Source organism: Corvus brachyrhynchos, unplaced genomic scaffold (genome assembly GCF_000691975.1).
Source record: "Corvus brachyrhynchos isolate BGI_N302 unplaced genomic scaffold, ASM69197v1 scaffold1337, whole genome shotgun sequence".
Classification (NCBI taxonomy): domain Eukaryota; kingdom Metazoa; phylum Chordata; class Aves; order Passeriformes; family Corvidae; genus Corvus; species Corvus brachyrhynchos.
This window is the reverse complement of record NW_008239191.1, coordinates 1-14961: the sequence shown is the minus strand read 5'-3', so window position 1 is coordinate 14961 and position 14961 is coordinate 1. Positions and strand designations below refer to the sequence as shown.

General features: G+C 41.1%; 1 protein-coding gene across 3 annotated transcripts; it reads left to right on the top strand.

Annotated features, from left to right (window-relative positions):
- Window positions 1-4554: 4554 nt before the first annotated feature.
- Window positions 4555-14864, top strand: SERPINE2 (serpin family E member 2). 3 transcript variants are annotated; one of them, XM_017740103.1, is made up of 9 exons: window positions 4555-4852; window positions 6024-6143; window positions 7311-7538; window positions 8571-8768; window positions 11230-11428; window positions 11568-11668; window positions 12678-12764; window positions 13329-13412; window positions 14196-14864. In XM_017740103.1, the coding sequence occupies exons 1-9, from the start codon at window positions 4597-4599 to the stop codon at window positions 14231-14233; spliced, it is 1311 nt and encodes a 436-aa protein (XP_017595592.1). In that variant the 5' UTR covers window positions 4555-4596; the 3' UTR covers window positions 14234-14864. The 3 variants fall into 3 exon arrangements, with proteins under 3 accessions (XP_017595592.1, XP_017595593.1, XP_008636409.1); XM_017740104.1 differs by having other exon boundaries at window positions 6027-6143; window positions 14196-14348; XM_008638187.2 differs by lacking the exon at window positions 6024-6143 and having other exon boundaries at window positions 4580-4852; window positions 14196-14348.
- The last annotated feature ends 97 nt before the right edge of the window (window positions 14865-14961 follow it).

The following is a 14961-nucleotide window of genomic DNA, read 5'->3' as shown; positions in this document are numbered from 1 at the left end:
CAGATATCTAAAAATCTATGGACAGTTCATTATTTCACCCTCAATCCACTGGAAAGTGTTCTTCAGCCTCTCTGGGAAAGGCCTTTTCTCCAACTTAGATATTAAATATGCGTATTTTTTCAGATCATGTTTTTGCCTCTGATCTTGAACCAAACTAATTTCTCTTCTTCTTCTTGGGAAGACTGCAGCAGCTTCGTGTGGCTCTCTGAAAGTGAGGTCCTTCCTAAGCTGGTTTTTTCCTGTAGGAAGATCTTCATTATTAGCAGTTTTTTGTGCCTGGGGCTGAAGATGTAACTTCTCCCTGCTCTGCAAATGCTTTTCTAGACATAGATTAAACAGTCCATATTAATACAGCTTTGCTTTTGTAATAGGCATTCTATAAATGCAGACTGAAAGCATTCATGTCCTCTTTGTTAATATAACTACTTCCATAATAATTTCATCCAAAAAATTTAAACTAGGTACTATGGGGATAATCTGAATAGCTGAGCCTAGTGAGAGTTGAATATGCTGCCCAGTATGTCTGAGAGTTAGTGTTTGCAACACCAGCTTGAAGCTGAGGTCATCCCAAGATTGGTAGCCTGAAGACTTTTCATCATCTGTCATGAAACAACACAGAACCATTGGTGTAGATAGGACATGCTGCTGTTTTCTTCCTCTGCCTTCCCCAGAGCTCTGTGCCTGACTGGAATAGTTGTCTAAAAATTCTCTTGTGGCTCAGGCTAGGCTCTGCAATTAGATAGAGGTATAACTGGTACTTCAGTGTGATGTACAGGAATTGGTGTGCTGCTGTTCAGTGAGGCAGGGGGAGTTGAGTTCTCGGTGTGCTTGCTGTGGAAATGGCATCTCTCATACAGCTGAATGTGTGACACTGATCTGTTTTGCCCAGAAATTCTAGCATTAGGGTTAAGAACTGGGTTTGCATAAGAAATTGCAATGCATGATAACACTGGCTACATTTCTTTGAGTTACTGACAGTTATTTCCATTGCGTGTTAAGAAGTTTAAATTGTGGATGTTGTCCTTCCTGTAACTGCTCAATCTAAGAAGTGGGCAGCCTACCCTTGAAGAGGGACATTTTTATTTGCTCCAACATCTTTCAAAAGCCCACATTTATGTAAATGAATTCGCCTATACACCTTCCTTCTTCTCAGTGAACTTTGTAAAAAATATAATGGTCATAGGCAAAGAAATGCCTGGCTTGTATTTTTGTTTCGTTTTCTGAAGCATTAGATTCAGATTTAACTATCACTAAGGTTTTAGCTTCAGTGTTATGAAAGCTTGTTGAAAGCTTGTTGATATTCTGTATAGCAGGTCAGCTGTTTTCCATCCTACACATCATACATCCTTTTGGATTTCTTCCCTCAGCACTGTACTTAAGCTGTTTCTTTCAGGATATGCAAATACACTTCTTGTTACTGAACCGAAGTTGAATATAGCGAAATCCATGATGGAAATGTTAATTATAGGGATGCCACTTCTGCTCAAAGATCCCGTTATCTCCTCAGTTACCTGGTTAAATTACGCAGTGGCCATAGCAGGACCAGGCCAAGAAGTGACTGCTCTGTAATTTGTGATAAAAAGTGCTTTTACTCTTTTTCCGTGCTCAGAGCACTGTACGACTTTGTTTCACTTATTGAATAGGTATCTGCTAGAGATTGTGCTCCAAAACAGAGAACAACCCACCTTAATGGTGTGTCAGGAGGGAGAGGTTAGGCAAATGTGGAGAATTCTGGGGAAACAAGATGTGGGATGTAATTGGTTGAAACAAAAAAAGAAAACCCACCAAAATTCTGCAGCAGTGGCCTTGGGAGCATAATTGGGTTGTTTTGACAAGGCTTCACATGTCATGGGGAAAATGCCAGGCTGTCACCCTGAGTCTGGCAGGGACTGTCACCAGTGAAGTAGAAAACTTGGAGGCTTGCAATATATTCTGGGAAAGGCAAGAAGAGAAGTGTCTGACTTCCTTTAGGCTTGTGCAGATGAAGTGCATAAATGACAATGAAACATTGTTTTAGTTGATTTCAAAGTCTCCTGTCTCTGCCCTCATAGTCTTGCCATGCTTCTTGCTGTATAATGTGTCAAGGGTAGATTGCACTCAAAATACCAGAGTTTCCTTTGGTTTACTGTCAGGATCAGGTGGAGCTGCCTTGGTCAAGAGCAGGGTTTTCAAATTGCAGCTCAAACTGTGCTCTGTGATTGTTATCTGGCATGGTCCCTGTCCCTCACTGCATGGGACAGGCTGTATTGCACTAACATGAACCCTTGCTTGGTTCTAAGTGCAAATAGTAAGACTCCGTAATAGTTTTACGGCCTTGAAGTTTCTTTTTGCTGAGATACTAGGTCAAGGTATAAGTCTGCTTAATATCAGGATTAAGAATTTGTTTAAATTACCCCTTAGGTTTCCAGGTTAGGGAGAAGAGATGGTCACCAAACCAAAGAAAACCCTTAGCCCTAAATCTAGCTTTTCTTGGAGTGGTAAGCCACATTTGCCTCCTGCAAGGCAGCATTGCTATCAGTGTGGAGCTGCTGCCTGTGAGAGAGGGAATCCTTGCCCTTAAAAACAAAACTAGATGGTTCAGGTGGTTTGTGTTAGTATCGAAGAACACTGAAGAATATTCCTTAACAATTTAAATTTTTTTTTTTAAATGCAAGTTTACTTTTCCTGTCAGGCTGTTGGCTCTCCCCCATAACATCTTCCTGCTGTAGCTGGTGGTGAGGGGTGCAAGACAAACCTAGGAGTGACTTGTGTGACCTGCCTCAGGGGGTCGGGTGGTGCTTGGGTTTTCTTCCTGCAAGGCTCAGCTGCAGCTAGCCCAATCCGTTTTAAATTTTGGGCTAAGCTTGAGTAGTTGCAGTTGATGGCTGGTATGAAGCTCCTTTGGAAGGAATTGTACTTAAGTGACTTCAGAATTGCTTGGGGGATTAGTAGGTTGATGGAAAAGACTTAATTATTGGGTGGGCTGTTACCCCGCTTTGTAGGACAGCGTTTTCACTTTTTCTTGCCTAACTTAAATCAGTCCAGCAAGTTCCTCTGGTCAGAAGTATACTAAAGTTGGGTTCTGGGGAGAAAGATGTCTAAACTCCTGCATTATTGCATGTTTAGCATTTGGTTTATTCTGTGCTGCAGTGACAAACTTTGACAAAGCCAATTCTGTCCCCTCAAATGATGTAGAAGAAAGTGGAAATGCTGTATTTGTTGCTTTCAAGTGTTTTAGCACAGTTAAAGTACATGCTATTAAAAGATGATTAAACAAATCTGTACAAACACCAGCTGGTTTTCTGATAGTCAAGTGCTCCAGCATGGTTTGAACTCACAGTGTAGGTAGGCTGGCGATGGCACAGCTCCTTGGGCTGTGTGGGAGGAGGGTGGGAATGACAAGGCTGTGGCTCTGCTGGGCCCCAGCACCCTGGGGTGCTGCACCTAGAAGAGCAGTGTGCCATGCTGCACAGGGGGCTCCGGGGGAGCAGAGACCTGTTTTTGTATTTGTTAGGCAAATAACACTTCATTCAGTTGCACACCTTCTGCAGTCTTTCTTCTGAAGTCAGCTCGGTGAGGAAACAGGCTCCTGGCTGGTCTGGAAGTGGAAGTCAGTTCTGTTAACTGTGCAAATGAAATGTCTTTAAAATATTGTGAACAGGGAATGTAATTTAATGAAATTGGACATTATTGCATGTTTCTCTAAGTGTCTCTTCGCCCTAACAAAAAAAGGGGTTGAGTGCAGTTTCCTGAGGAGGAAATACAGCCTAGTAATTACAGTGCTCAGTTGTTGACATTTGGGCTTGGTTCTCTATGATCAGTTGCTGGGAGGTCCTGAACAAAGTGTTGCTGCTTCTGCTTCTTGTGCTTCAGTTCTTAGGAGCTCATGGGTAATGATACTGAACTCTCAGGTGTTAGACCTGCAGATGAAGATAGGCCCATTTTGAATGTTAACTTCATTGTGTATTCATTAGGTGCTCTATTTTCTTAAATGGAAAAGTACAGGTTGAAATCCAAATTTAACGTTTGCATTTTAAAATCTAAAATTTTCCTCTACATTCCTGTTATTGAGAATGTCAATTATGCAGCTAACTCTTTATTGTTCTAGGCAGGTGTAAATTCCCACAACAGAAGGTCCGTTTGCATTATGTGTATATGCTTCTGTTCGCTGCAGAAAATTATCTATGAGGTGTACTGTGCATCACATTGTAGTGGGTGAGGACCATACCACAACACTTCTCAGCACTCAATTCTTCTAAAGGGCAATCTAAATAGAATGCCAAGGCTCCTTTAAACTGAAACATAAAACTGTCTGAACTTGGGTGTGGTGGGAGGTAGTCTCCTAACTTGGTGGCTTTTGTCCTTTATCTAGGCACTGATATGTAGCTATGTCATGATTATCACTGCATCTGGAAATCCCTAGACTTAAAATCCTGGTAGTGGTAAGTAAAATGAGGTGTGAATCCCATTGCCAGAGCTCTGTGAATGGTGTGTGGCATGTGTGCAAGACTTGCCTGCTCTTCAGGTAAATAAGAATTTAGGTTAAAAATGCTGTACTTGTGACAGCTGACTTAACTTTCCTCTCTGTTTTCTTACAGGTATCTCCAACCAGGAATCATGAATTGGCACTTTTCACTCCTCTTTGTTCTTGGGACTTTAATGTCTGTATGTTCCCAGTTCAGTTTTTACCCTCTGGAGGAGCTAAGCTCTGATGTTGGAATCCAGGTCTTCAATCAAATAGTGAAAGCTAAGCCTCAGGACAATGTTGTTGTTTCTCCTCATGGGATTTCGTCCGTCCTGGGGGTGTTGCAGCTGGGAGCTGATGGCAAGACAAAGAAGCAGCTGACTACTATGATGAGATACAGTGTAAATGGTCAGTGATCCTAAGGTGGTTTTGGGTGTGTTTTGTCAGACTCTTCATGATGTATGAGATGGCTTTCAAAATGTGGTAGATTGCATCATGCACCAATTAGCTCTGTTTACCAAAGCACAAAATGGATGTGCTTCAAGTTAAATGGCAATTTGAGCATGGACATGTATATATACCTAAACTGGCTTGTAAGCAGCTTGGTTAATGACCTCAGGGCCCTGTCTAGAACTGCCAAATTGGTATTCCAGAACGGGGTGGATGATGGTCCACTGCTAGCTTTGAGCAGGAAGGTGGTGGTATCTATTTCAGGCTGTACTGAACAACCTTTAATGTGCCGTTCCTTAGATTAAGAGTGAGAGGATATTTCTTGGCACCTCACTGAAAGCAGTGCAAACTAACCATACAGTTGATACTTTCACTTTACTCTTCAGTTTTGTTTGTGTTTCTGCTGTCAAAATCCATGTATGTGTAGTTCTTGTAGTGCCCTCTTCTAGAAACAGCCATTTCTGCTTTCCTGTGCCTGACACTGCATGCATCTGTGTTCATATTCTTCTGCCAGTGTCTGCCCCTTGAGAGGGAGTAGGCTGAAGATTCTTCCTGCTTTAATTTGCATGCTATTTTTGTGAGTGTTTGCCAGCAAGACTTAACATCTTAGTGCCAGCATTCTGCCTTACTTCCAAGAATAGAAAACCCTCCAGGAGGTAAGTGCACATTTAAATCTTCAGCAGTAGTGTCATATAACATGTTGTCCTGTCTTCATTTGCTTTGCTGTTTTGGTCCTGAGTTTAAAGTACAACAAAATGATTTGACACCTTAACATCTAAATGGTGTAGATTGGAATCTCTTCATGGGATAATCAGCTCTAGGAGCATTTGAATGCTCAAAATCTAGGTACTTGCAAAAATGTTAAAGCATTGTATCAACTGGTTTTATTTGGCCTGCAGACTTCCTAATCCTAACTGTGAGACACAGAGGTTCTCAAACACTTTAAAAAGTAGCCACTACCTGGTTAGAGACTTTTTATGGGATGCTACCTATGTCCTTGCACAGGTTTCCCCTGCTCTTGTTCATGACTGTGTTACAGTCCTTTGGCAACTGCAGCAACTGCTTCTTCGGGAAGGTAATAGTTGAAAAGTATTTAATTTGTCTTTAGCTGTCTTTTAATGCAATTTAGCAGCTGGAAGCAAAGAGGAGAGCCAGCATCATGAGACCAGCCAGCTCTCCCCGGACCACCAGAAAGTGCTCCGTGGACCACCAGTGGTCCACAGAATACAGTTTGAGAACCTCTGTTATGGTATGTTCTCCAAAAGAATTTGCCCATAATATTGGAGAGTGAACATGTAGAAATTCATACTAATGGTGCTGTTAAAGCATTCATGATACATGAAACAGCAAAGCCATCTGAGGCTTTTTCTTACCTGCAGCTAAGAGAATAACACTGAACTAATTTATTCCCTTCATATCTCTTGTTTGTCTACATAAGAAAGTAGTCAGGAAATGTTTCTCCCTAAATTGAATTGGGAAACAGAGGGAACCCATTAATAACAGCAGTAAAAACAGCCACCCAAGGATGCTGTTCAATACAGTGGTTGAACATGAAGTTGCCTGCCTGGCATTAACTTCCTTGTGTAGACAAGCACTCCCTGATAAGCCATAACATGGGAGAACTGGGTATGGTGAGCATAGCAGTTCTTCTGTGCTGCCATATGCTTTCCCTCACACACAGTGAAGGAGCTAGCAAGCACTTTGTACAATCTGCTTTCAGGTCCTAAGGATCTTGACTAAGCGCTGGAACCAACTACTTTCCCTTTTCTTTTTTAGAGGCAAGCTCATGTGTTAAGGGATTAAGTCCTGCTTGTAACTGTTTTAGGCCAGGACTTAGTCTTTGAGAAAACTAAGACTCAACTTGAAGTTTATTATAGAAATCTTGACAGCTTCCTTTATTCTCCAGTAAATGGAAAGGAAGTAAAGAAAACAATTTTTGCTTTACATTCTGAGGCTCAAGACCATTTGGTATGCAAATCCTGCTGAGCTCTCTGAGTGAGCAGGCTGACCCTTTGACTTTCTTTGTCACTGTCACAGAACTGACAAGTGACCTGGCTTACATGATATGAAATATTTTTGGAACAGTTTGTTCTGTGGAAGAGCATGATTTGTAGCTCTACACTAATATTTGAACCTCAGTGTAATCCCAAGCACTGTCTGTAACATTCTGAGCAGACAGCTAGAGGTGCAGTGGGCATCACAGTGGAAGTTCATGTTTTTGCTGGGAATCAGTAGCGTTCTGCAGATGAGACATCAGAAATGGGTATTTTGGAAGTCCTTTCAGAATGCTTGCTTTGGTCTTTCTTTCCTAGTCCAGACTTGATGTCTAACCTTTCATGTCATTAATAGTTGCATATAAAGTTACTGTTGGTTTATCATGTTATTCTAAATTAAACTTGCTGTTTTTTCCAACTAGGAGTTGGTAAAGCCTTAAAGAAGATAAACAGGCTCATAGTCTCAAAAAAGAATAAAGACATTGTAACAATTGCTAATGCAGTGTTTGCAAAGAGTGGCTTTAAAATGGAAGTGCCTTTTGTTACAAGGAACAAAGAGGTGTTTCAGTGCAGTGTCAAGAGTGTGGACTTCGAGGACCCAAATGCAGCATGTGATTCCATCAACCAGTGGGTGAAAAATGAAACAAGGGGTGAGTATTGGTGAGTGCCTTTGTGGTGTCTGAGACCTCCAATTCAGATGGAAATACTGGAGAAAGATGGGGAGGTAGAGAAAGCTCTGTCCTGTGGCTTAGAACTGTCTTTTAGCTGGCATTAGTGTGATGTTTTAGAGCTGGTGTGTCAGGAACCAGCAGTCTTGTTGCCCCAGAAGATATGCCTGTCTGGTAGCCTGGAGGGATGTGTGTCCATCTGTCCATGGGATCAGGGGAGCTTTTACTCTTCTTTGCATTCATATAATTGGTGAGAAATCCAAGCAGAGTTCTCTTAGGTCCATGCTTTATCAAGCACAGAAGATGCTTTCAGGCAAATCAGATGTTCCACTCAGCAAATCAGACTTATGAGAAGCTGTAGGGCATTTCAGCTTTTGCTCTGACTGCCCTAAACTGTCCTAAGATATGACCCTGTTCTTAGGACTCGCAGTTGGTGGAGGATTCTTAACTAACCCTGCCTTGACAGAACTCCTCATGCTTCAAGCCTCTTGAACCAGTTGTCAAGCTTACATACGCTAAAGCCAGAGATCGTGTTTTGCAGCATGTTCCCAGTCTAGGTGAACTACCTGTTTGGTACCTTTTGGAGCTAAAGCAAGTCCCTCCTGGATGTGAGGAGTGTGTTAATGATGTTGGATGTGGTATTTGTGAAATGAGGTTGTCAAATTCTTTCTCTACCACATCACCAGTTTTGCATAGTAATGTTGCAAGCAGTGTGTGAATGGGGAGGTGTTTCAGCTGAAACTATTCCAAGTAGTCTTGGATCTGCTCACATGCTGGAAAGGGTAAAGCCTTGTTAGTTGTTAAAACATCGGACTGTCAGCAAGATATGTTTGATTTCTAGTTATCCCAAACAAAGGATACCATTGACTTTATGAATTTTAAATATACTGCCCAATGAGGAGCTGGCACACTCACAGATCAAAGGGTCTAAAGTAATACGTGTGTCAGGTTGTTCAAGAACAGTTGTCCAGTGTTATGACAGCAAATGCTCAAGAATTCCTTTATTTCTTCTAGGTATGATTGATCAGATTGTAGCTCCAGATGATATTGAAGGCAGTTTGACCAGACTGGTTCTAGTGAATGCTGTGTATTTCAAGGGCTTATGGAAATCACGATTTCGACCTGAAAATACAAAGAAACGCCCATTTTATGGAGCTGATGGGAAGACCTACCAAGTTCCTATGCTGTCTCAGTTGTCCATCTTCCGCTGTGGTAAGTTCAGTGACTCCCACTACCACCAACAATGGGTGTAGAATTTGCTCTTTTCTTCAAAGTGAAACAAGAGCTTGCTGTCTGTGTGGTGTTTAATGGTGTTGCTTCTTGTAGCTGGTATAGAGGGATTGTGTTAGAGAAGTGTCTCCTGCTGCTGAGGCATGGGCAAGGTACTTAATAGTTGCCTTAAGGTTGAACACTGTCAAGTATTGCCTTATCCTTTGCCTTCAGAAAGGAAAGTCTGAAGTACCCAAATTGAGAAGTTTGCATGTTAGTTAAGCTTTGGTGTAAGAAAGAAAAGTACATGTTTATAAGGGGTGAGAATAAAGGAAAGCTGCTAACAGGCAGAGTGGTGGAGGTTTACCTGATGGTGAGCTGTATATAAAAGAGAGATTGGAGTAGAATCAATTTATATTTCGCTGCAGATAGAGAAATGGGACTTGCACAGTCCCCAGTCCTGTGGGAGCCAGAGGAATGCAAGGTTAGAATGTTGGCTGTATCTCCCGAGGTGTGAAACTGCTCTTCAGATTGAGTCACAAGTGAAAAGAAGTTCAGCAGGTTCTGCCAGACTTCCATCAGAGACTCTCAGAGCTGACACCAGCAGCTTGATGTGACTGACAATGTACTTCAGAGCTCCAGTTTGCAGCCTTATGGGGATTTGAGTGGTCAAAGTAAGATGGATGCTCTGATAAAAACTTGTCTTGCATCCTTCTAAGAAGTGCTGCCTGGAACTTACTTCCATGTGTACTAAATACAGTCTGAGACATAGGCCTGAGAATACAGCTTGCTATAAATCAAAAAAAAAAGACCCATTGTACCTTTAAATGCTTAGTTTTACTGTCAGCAGTGCTCAACTAATATTAGTAGATTTATGTTAAAGTAAACAGCTGTGACTCTGTCCCAAAGCTGTATATTAGAGCAGATGTAATGTAATACTTCAAGTAACTGCTGAAAGTGTGAGCAGGGGGAGGTAGGGAAGCCTACTGCTGTATATACTAATAGTGGAATTTCAAAGAAGTTCATAACTTAAGGTGGGATTTAGCAAGAGTATTATATTGAAGGCTTTTGACTTCTGATGCTGGTTAAAATATCCATTCTGTTGGCCTATGTTTAAGCTAGAAAAGCTATAAAGGCTAGAAAGGAAAAAAAGAAATATTGCTGAGTTAGGAGTCATCTGAGTTTGTGTATCTCTGGATTTCCTAACACAGGGCTTCTATTTTATTCATGCTTGCAAAGGGATCTTTAAAAGTTTAAATTTCTTAAGTATCTTCCATCCCATCAGCTGACTGAAGCTGAACTCCCCTCCTGTTTAGTTTGCCTCAGTAATGACAGCAGCATGTAGCAAATCAGGAAAGCAGCACGTACCTGTTGGACAGTTGGCCTTGTGTGACTGTCCTGAAGCTGACTTACACAACCAGTGTTAGGTCTGTGGGCTCTAGCCTGAGAACCACTGCCATAATAAAAGGAATAGTGAAACTGCCAGCTTTGACATGATTCCTGCACAATAGAGGCGCAATACTGCCAGTTTTGTAGCAATATGAGTTTAGGGCAGGTTTCATGACCCTGGCAACAAGATTAAATTTGTAACGAAGCTGTTGATTTTCAGCTTGGGCTGACAAGTACAGATTTAGATGAGAAAAGGGGAGAGACAATAAGATCTTGCTGCTATCCTAAAACTTTGCCTGAAATCCTGTCTGTAGCCAAACTGACAAATTTTAACTTGAAACTACTATAAAAAGCCTTTGCTTCCCAGGCACATGCCAGAAATCCCACATTAAGCAAAGGGAACTTGGAGGAGACGGCTGCTCAAAGACAGTCTTGCTGTAACTTGGATGCATTGCTATCTCCCTCTAGCTCATCTAATTGGCCTCTTGCACTGCCTCGAAGTGGCTGCTTTCCACTATCTTGAAAGACATCAGATTGCTTCCTAATCAGATCCTTATTAAGCAAGAAAATTGAGCAAATGCAACAGACTACTTCAGAAAGGAACCAGGAGCTCTTGCAATAACTCTTGGAGGAAAAAGCTTGTCTGCAAGATCTCTTCAGTTTGGAAAGAGTCTGCTGCTATTCCTTGCTTTTTTAATTCTCAGTTCACAGTTGGTTCTGGTACAGCTGAGATCTGAAGCAGAGATCCAGCTAATTCACAGACCTGATCACTTCTAATGTAGCTGGCTTGCAGCTCTGGGCTGCTGAGATTTATCTGGGAAAACAAGTATGTATGTCAAATGAGTATTTGCTCCATGGTGTCTGTGCTTTATGTCAGACTAGCATCTGTACAAAACCCATGCCTTTCAAAGAGCTGCCCAGAAGGAAGTCTGGGACTTTAGAGTCAGTTTTGAGATGTGGGCAAAGCTTTTCTAACAGACTCTTCTAGCAGTAGTTGTGTAAAGGTAGAGATTTAAGGCTGTAAGGGCTACAGCTCATTAGTTTGTTTGGGTTTGTTTGTTTCTATTTTTTTTAGGCACTACAAGTACCCCGAATGAGCTGTGGTACAACATCATTGAGCTGCCATACCATGGGGAAATGATCAGCATGTTGATTGCACTACCCACTGAAAGCACAACACCACTCTCTGCTATCATCCCCCACATCAGCACAAAAACAATAGGAAGCTGGATGACAACCATGGTAGCAAAAAGAGTGCAGGTTATTTTACCAAAGTAAGTACTTATATAATTAATTTCTCCTTCAGGTAGTGTTTGGGGAGTTATTTATATGTCTCTCATCTGCTACAGGAGAAGGAATACTTCTGGTGACTTTCCTGCATAATACTGATGGATTTTTTGTTGTTCCAACCAGATTCACAGCAGAAGCAGAAACAGACTTAAAGGAACCTCTGCAAGCACTTGGTATTACAGATATGTTTGACCAGTCAAAGGCAAACTTTGCAAAAATAACAAGTAAGGGGCTTTTTTGTTTCAATTCATGGTGGTCCTTCATAGTTTCTAGCTCTGAATAAAGTGCTGCTTTACCAATGCAGTTGTCTGCTTTCTCTTGGCTAAGTGTTGCCATGACACTGGAGCTGGTTTTATGTTGTAGCCAGTGAGGCATGACTGCTTGCTTCTGTTCAACATTGCAGTGGCTTTTTTTCTCCCTTATCGTACATTACAGCAGTAAATCATGCTGGTCAGCTTCTTAAGATTTGATATTGCAACCTGAGGGTCTTGAGCATTGCTAAAATCTTTGGTGGGACTTAAACAATACCATACCTTAGTCTGTAGCAAATACTGCAACTACAGTGTGTAACCTCTCCTGAAGTATGTGTTTAGTGACTTTTTCTTGAGCTGTAGGAAAGCATGTATGAAAAACATTCACACTTTAAGGGACTGAACCAACTCACAGCTGTGAATATTAGTATCTGAAAATGGGGTGTAAACACTTTTGAACTCACAGCTGTAAAATGTCATCTTACTTCTCTTCTCTGCTTTCATTAAGATCCTGATTAGCTTCTATAGAATTGTCTAACAAAAAAGCCTACCTCATTCTGTCTTAATTTGAAAACAAATTCCTGTGTTTCACTGAAAGCAAGGTGTGTTGCTAAGTGCTTTTTTTTTCCCTGACATTGAGACAAATGGGAGTGTAACTTAAATTCAGATGGCGTATTTTCTCAGGTTTTTTTAATTAAAACTAAAAATGCATGTGAACACTTCTAGCTTAAGCCATTGATAAAAAAACTTAGTAAATGGGGAGGAACGAGGAGTAAGATATGTTATTCCCTATTTTTGTAATTACTCACCGACTATTCAAAGGTACTGCAGTAGTGTTCTGCACTGCAGCTTTGGGATTCCAGCAGGATTGTAGCAGCTTTTAGTATTCTGAGCCATGCTAACAGAGCCACTTAGCTACAAAGTACTTCAGGACTCTCTCAGTGAGTTTTACTGAAGGTGCTGTTCTCCTTGCGTCCTTCAGGAACAGAAGGTCTTCATGTATCTAATGTTCTCCAAAAGACAAAAATTGAAGTTAGTGAAGATGGAACCAAAGCTTCTGCAGCAACAAGTAAGCAACTGTACTGATAACTGTCAGACTTGGGAAAACACTGTTAGAAGGCTATTGCACTAAGCAAAGATAGCCCACTTCGAGATCATTGCAGGAACATACATGGACTCTAGATCAGTTAATGGGTTTTATGTAATATCTCAAGGAAATCTCAATTTGTCAGTGTTGATCATTGTAAGAAATATTAACAGGCTTACTTCTAGAGAAGTGCCTTCTCATATCTCAGACTTTGTGTCAGGCCACTGACAGCATGTTCTGGCTATCCAGGTTACAAAGAGGAGTAAGCTACTACAGCCTTTGGGTGACAACCCAAGACTTCCAGCTTTCTGTTGGTCTTGTGTTGTGTCTTTTTAATATGCTTCCTGTAAGAGTATCATGTGACCTGTGTGGCTTGAAATGTCCAAGTTGGTAGGTTTTAGGCATTTGTCTGCACCTGTTCAAGCCTATATAAATATATATACACACACATACCTGTATATCTACAAGGAAACTTTACTTTGATAGGGTATGTAATGTGTTGTGGTGCTTGATTTGTCTCACTCTAAACCTTATTTTTTTTGCAAGCTGCAATTTTAATAGCCAGGTCATCCCCTCCTTGGTTCATAGTAGACAGACCATTTGTATTTTTCATCCGGCACAACCCTACAGGTAAGCAGCATTTGTAAGTACTTTTTGGCTTAGAAGTTGAGTGTCAGCTATGTAATAGTGACAAAATAAGCCTGGAGCTACTGAATAACTATTAAAAAAATCCTGCAAGTGCATTTTTATGCCTTTAATTTTAGATTATTTTATTGGGAATACAACTTGGAACAGGGGAAAAAATACATATTGGCTGCCCAGTTAACAGAAACAAGCATGGTAGGTTTGTGGGTATAAAAGAAGTCTTTAATTGTCATAGTTCCCCTGAGTGCAGAGGAAACAACTCTTTACTGATAGTGAATTGGTGAATTGCTGAATTGCCCAGTTTTCTGGGCAGTCAGGTAGTGAGGGCCAAGGCAGAATAGGGCTTTGGGGATCCAGGGTGCTGCTCGAGCCTGCTCTGACCAGAAGGGAGTGTTGCAATAGAGTGCTCACTGCTTCTTTGCAGTATGGGCTGGCTCTCCTAGAGCAGAATTGCCCTTCTTGCAGTGACATGCGTGTGATCACTATGTCAGTTAGAAGGGGACAAGGTGCAGCTGCCAGCACTGGGGGAAGAGCAGGCTGCTGGCAGTAGTCCCCATCCTGAGGCTCTGTAGAGCATCAACAGAGCTGTGTGTCTCTAGGAATAGGAGGTGGCCACCTATGCAAACATGCTCTTCCCTGGGCGCTCAGACCTGGGGTAGGCTGGACAAGACTGATGACATGGCTTGGCTGTGCTCTGTGGACTTCATGCTTTCATGGGTAAGTTTATTTACAGATGATGGTAATCCTTGTTTTTGTTTCATCCCTCAGGTACAATCTTGTTTATGGGACAAATAAACAAACCTTGAATGTGGAAAATACTTCCTTCAAGAAGTAAACAGGCACACCCCTGTTCTGTTAAATATTTTGTACACTACACTTTGACTTCACTCAAGAGCTAGTTTTAACCACTGACTAGGTTTTGAAACAGGAGTCAACATAGTTCTGGCGTTGTGGGGAAAATACAGATTGAAAACTACAGTATCTCTTCAAAATGTCTAAAAGATTCTCTAAACTACTGAATGGTTACCTATGCTAACAGCTTTTGAGCTTTTTCTGTATCTACTAAGAATTTTATGTATGGATTTTTGTGAGAGGATTTTAACAAAGAATGTTAAACGTTTCTATTAATGTTGGTTTCTTCTTGTGTGTGGAAAAGGTCTAATTTTGTAGATACCACCTATCAAGATTACTTTTGGTTCTTGAGTATCTTGGTACCTGGACATTCTTGGTAGAAATAGAATAAAAGTTCTAGCAGTTTTTATATAGTGCATGTATCACTGAGAGTTTTAAAACTAATGTGGTGTTCAATACACATCGCATTGTCCTGTCTCATTGTAATGTAAACTTGTCATTGCTAGTATACACTTTCTATTGGATTTAAATTTTATATTTGTTTTTGTACAAAGGAAAAAATAAAACTGCATTATGAACAGTCAATGTTGTGGATTGTGGATGTGCTGATGGATATTGGGGTCCAGAGCCCCATGTACTTGTTTGAGATTTACTTCTAAGAAGGGTGAAGAAGAGTGGTTCT

Excerpts from the sequence above, each read along its gene's own strand:
- SERPINE2 (XM_017740103.1), top strand. The coding sequence starts at position 4,597 with ATGAATTGGCACTTTTCACTCCTCTTTGTTCTTGGGACTTTAATGTCT. Across the intron at positions 7,539-8,570 it reads GGTGAAAAATGAAACAAGGG|GTATGATTGATCAGATTGTA; the intron begins GTGAGTATTGGT and ends TATTTCTTCTAG. Across the intron at positions 11,429-11,567 it reads GTGCAGGTTATTTTACCAAA|ATTCACAGCAGAAGCAGAAA; the intron begins GTAAGTACTTAT and ends TGTTCCAACCAG.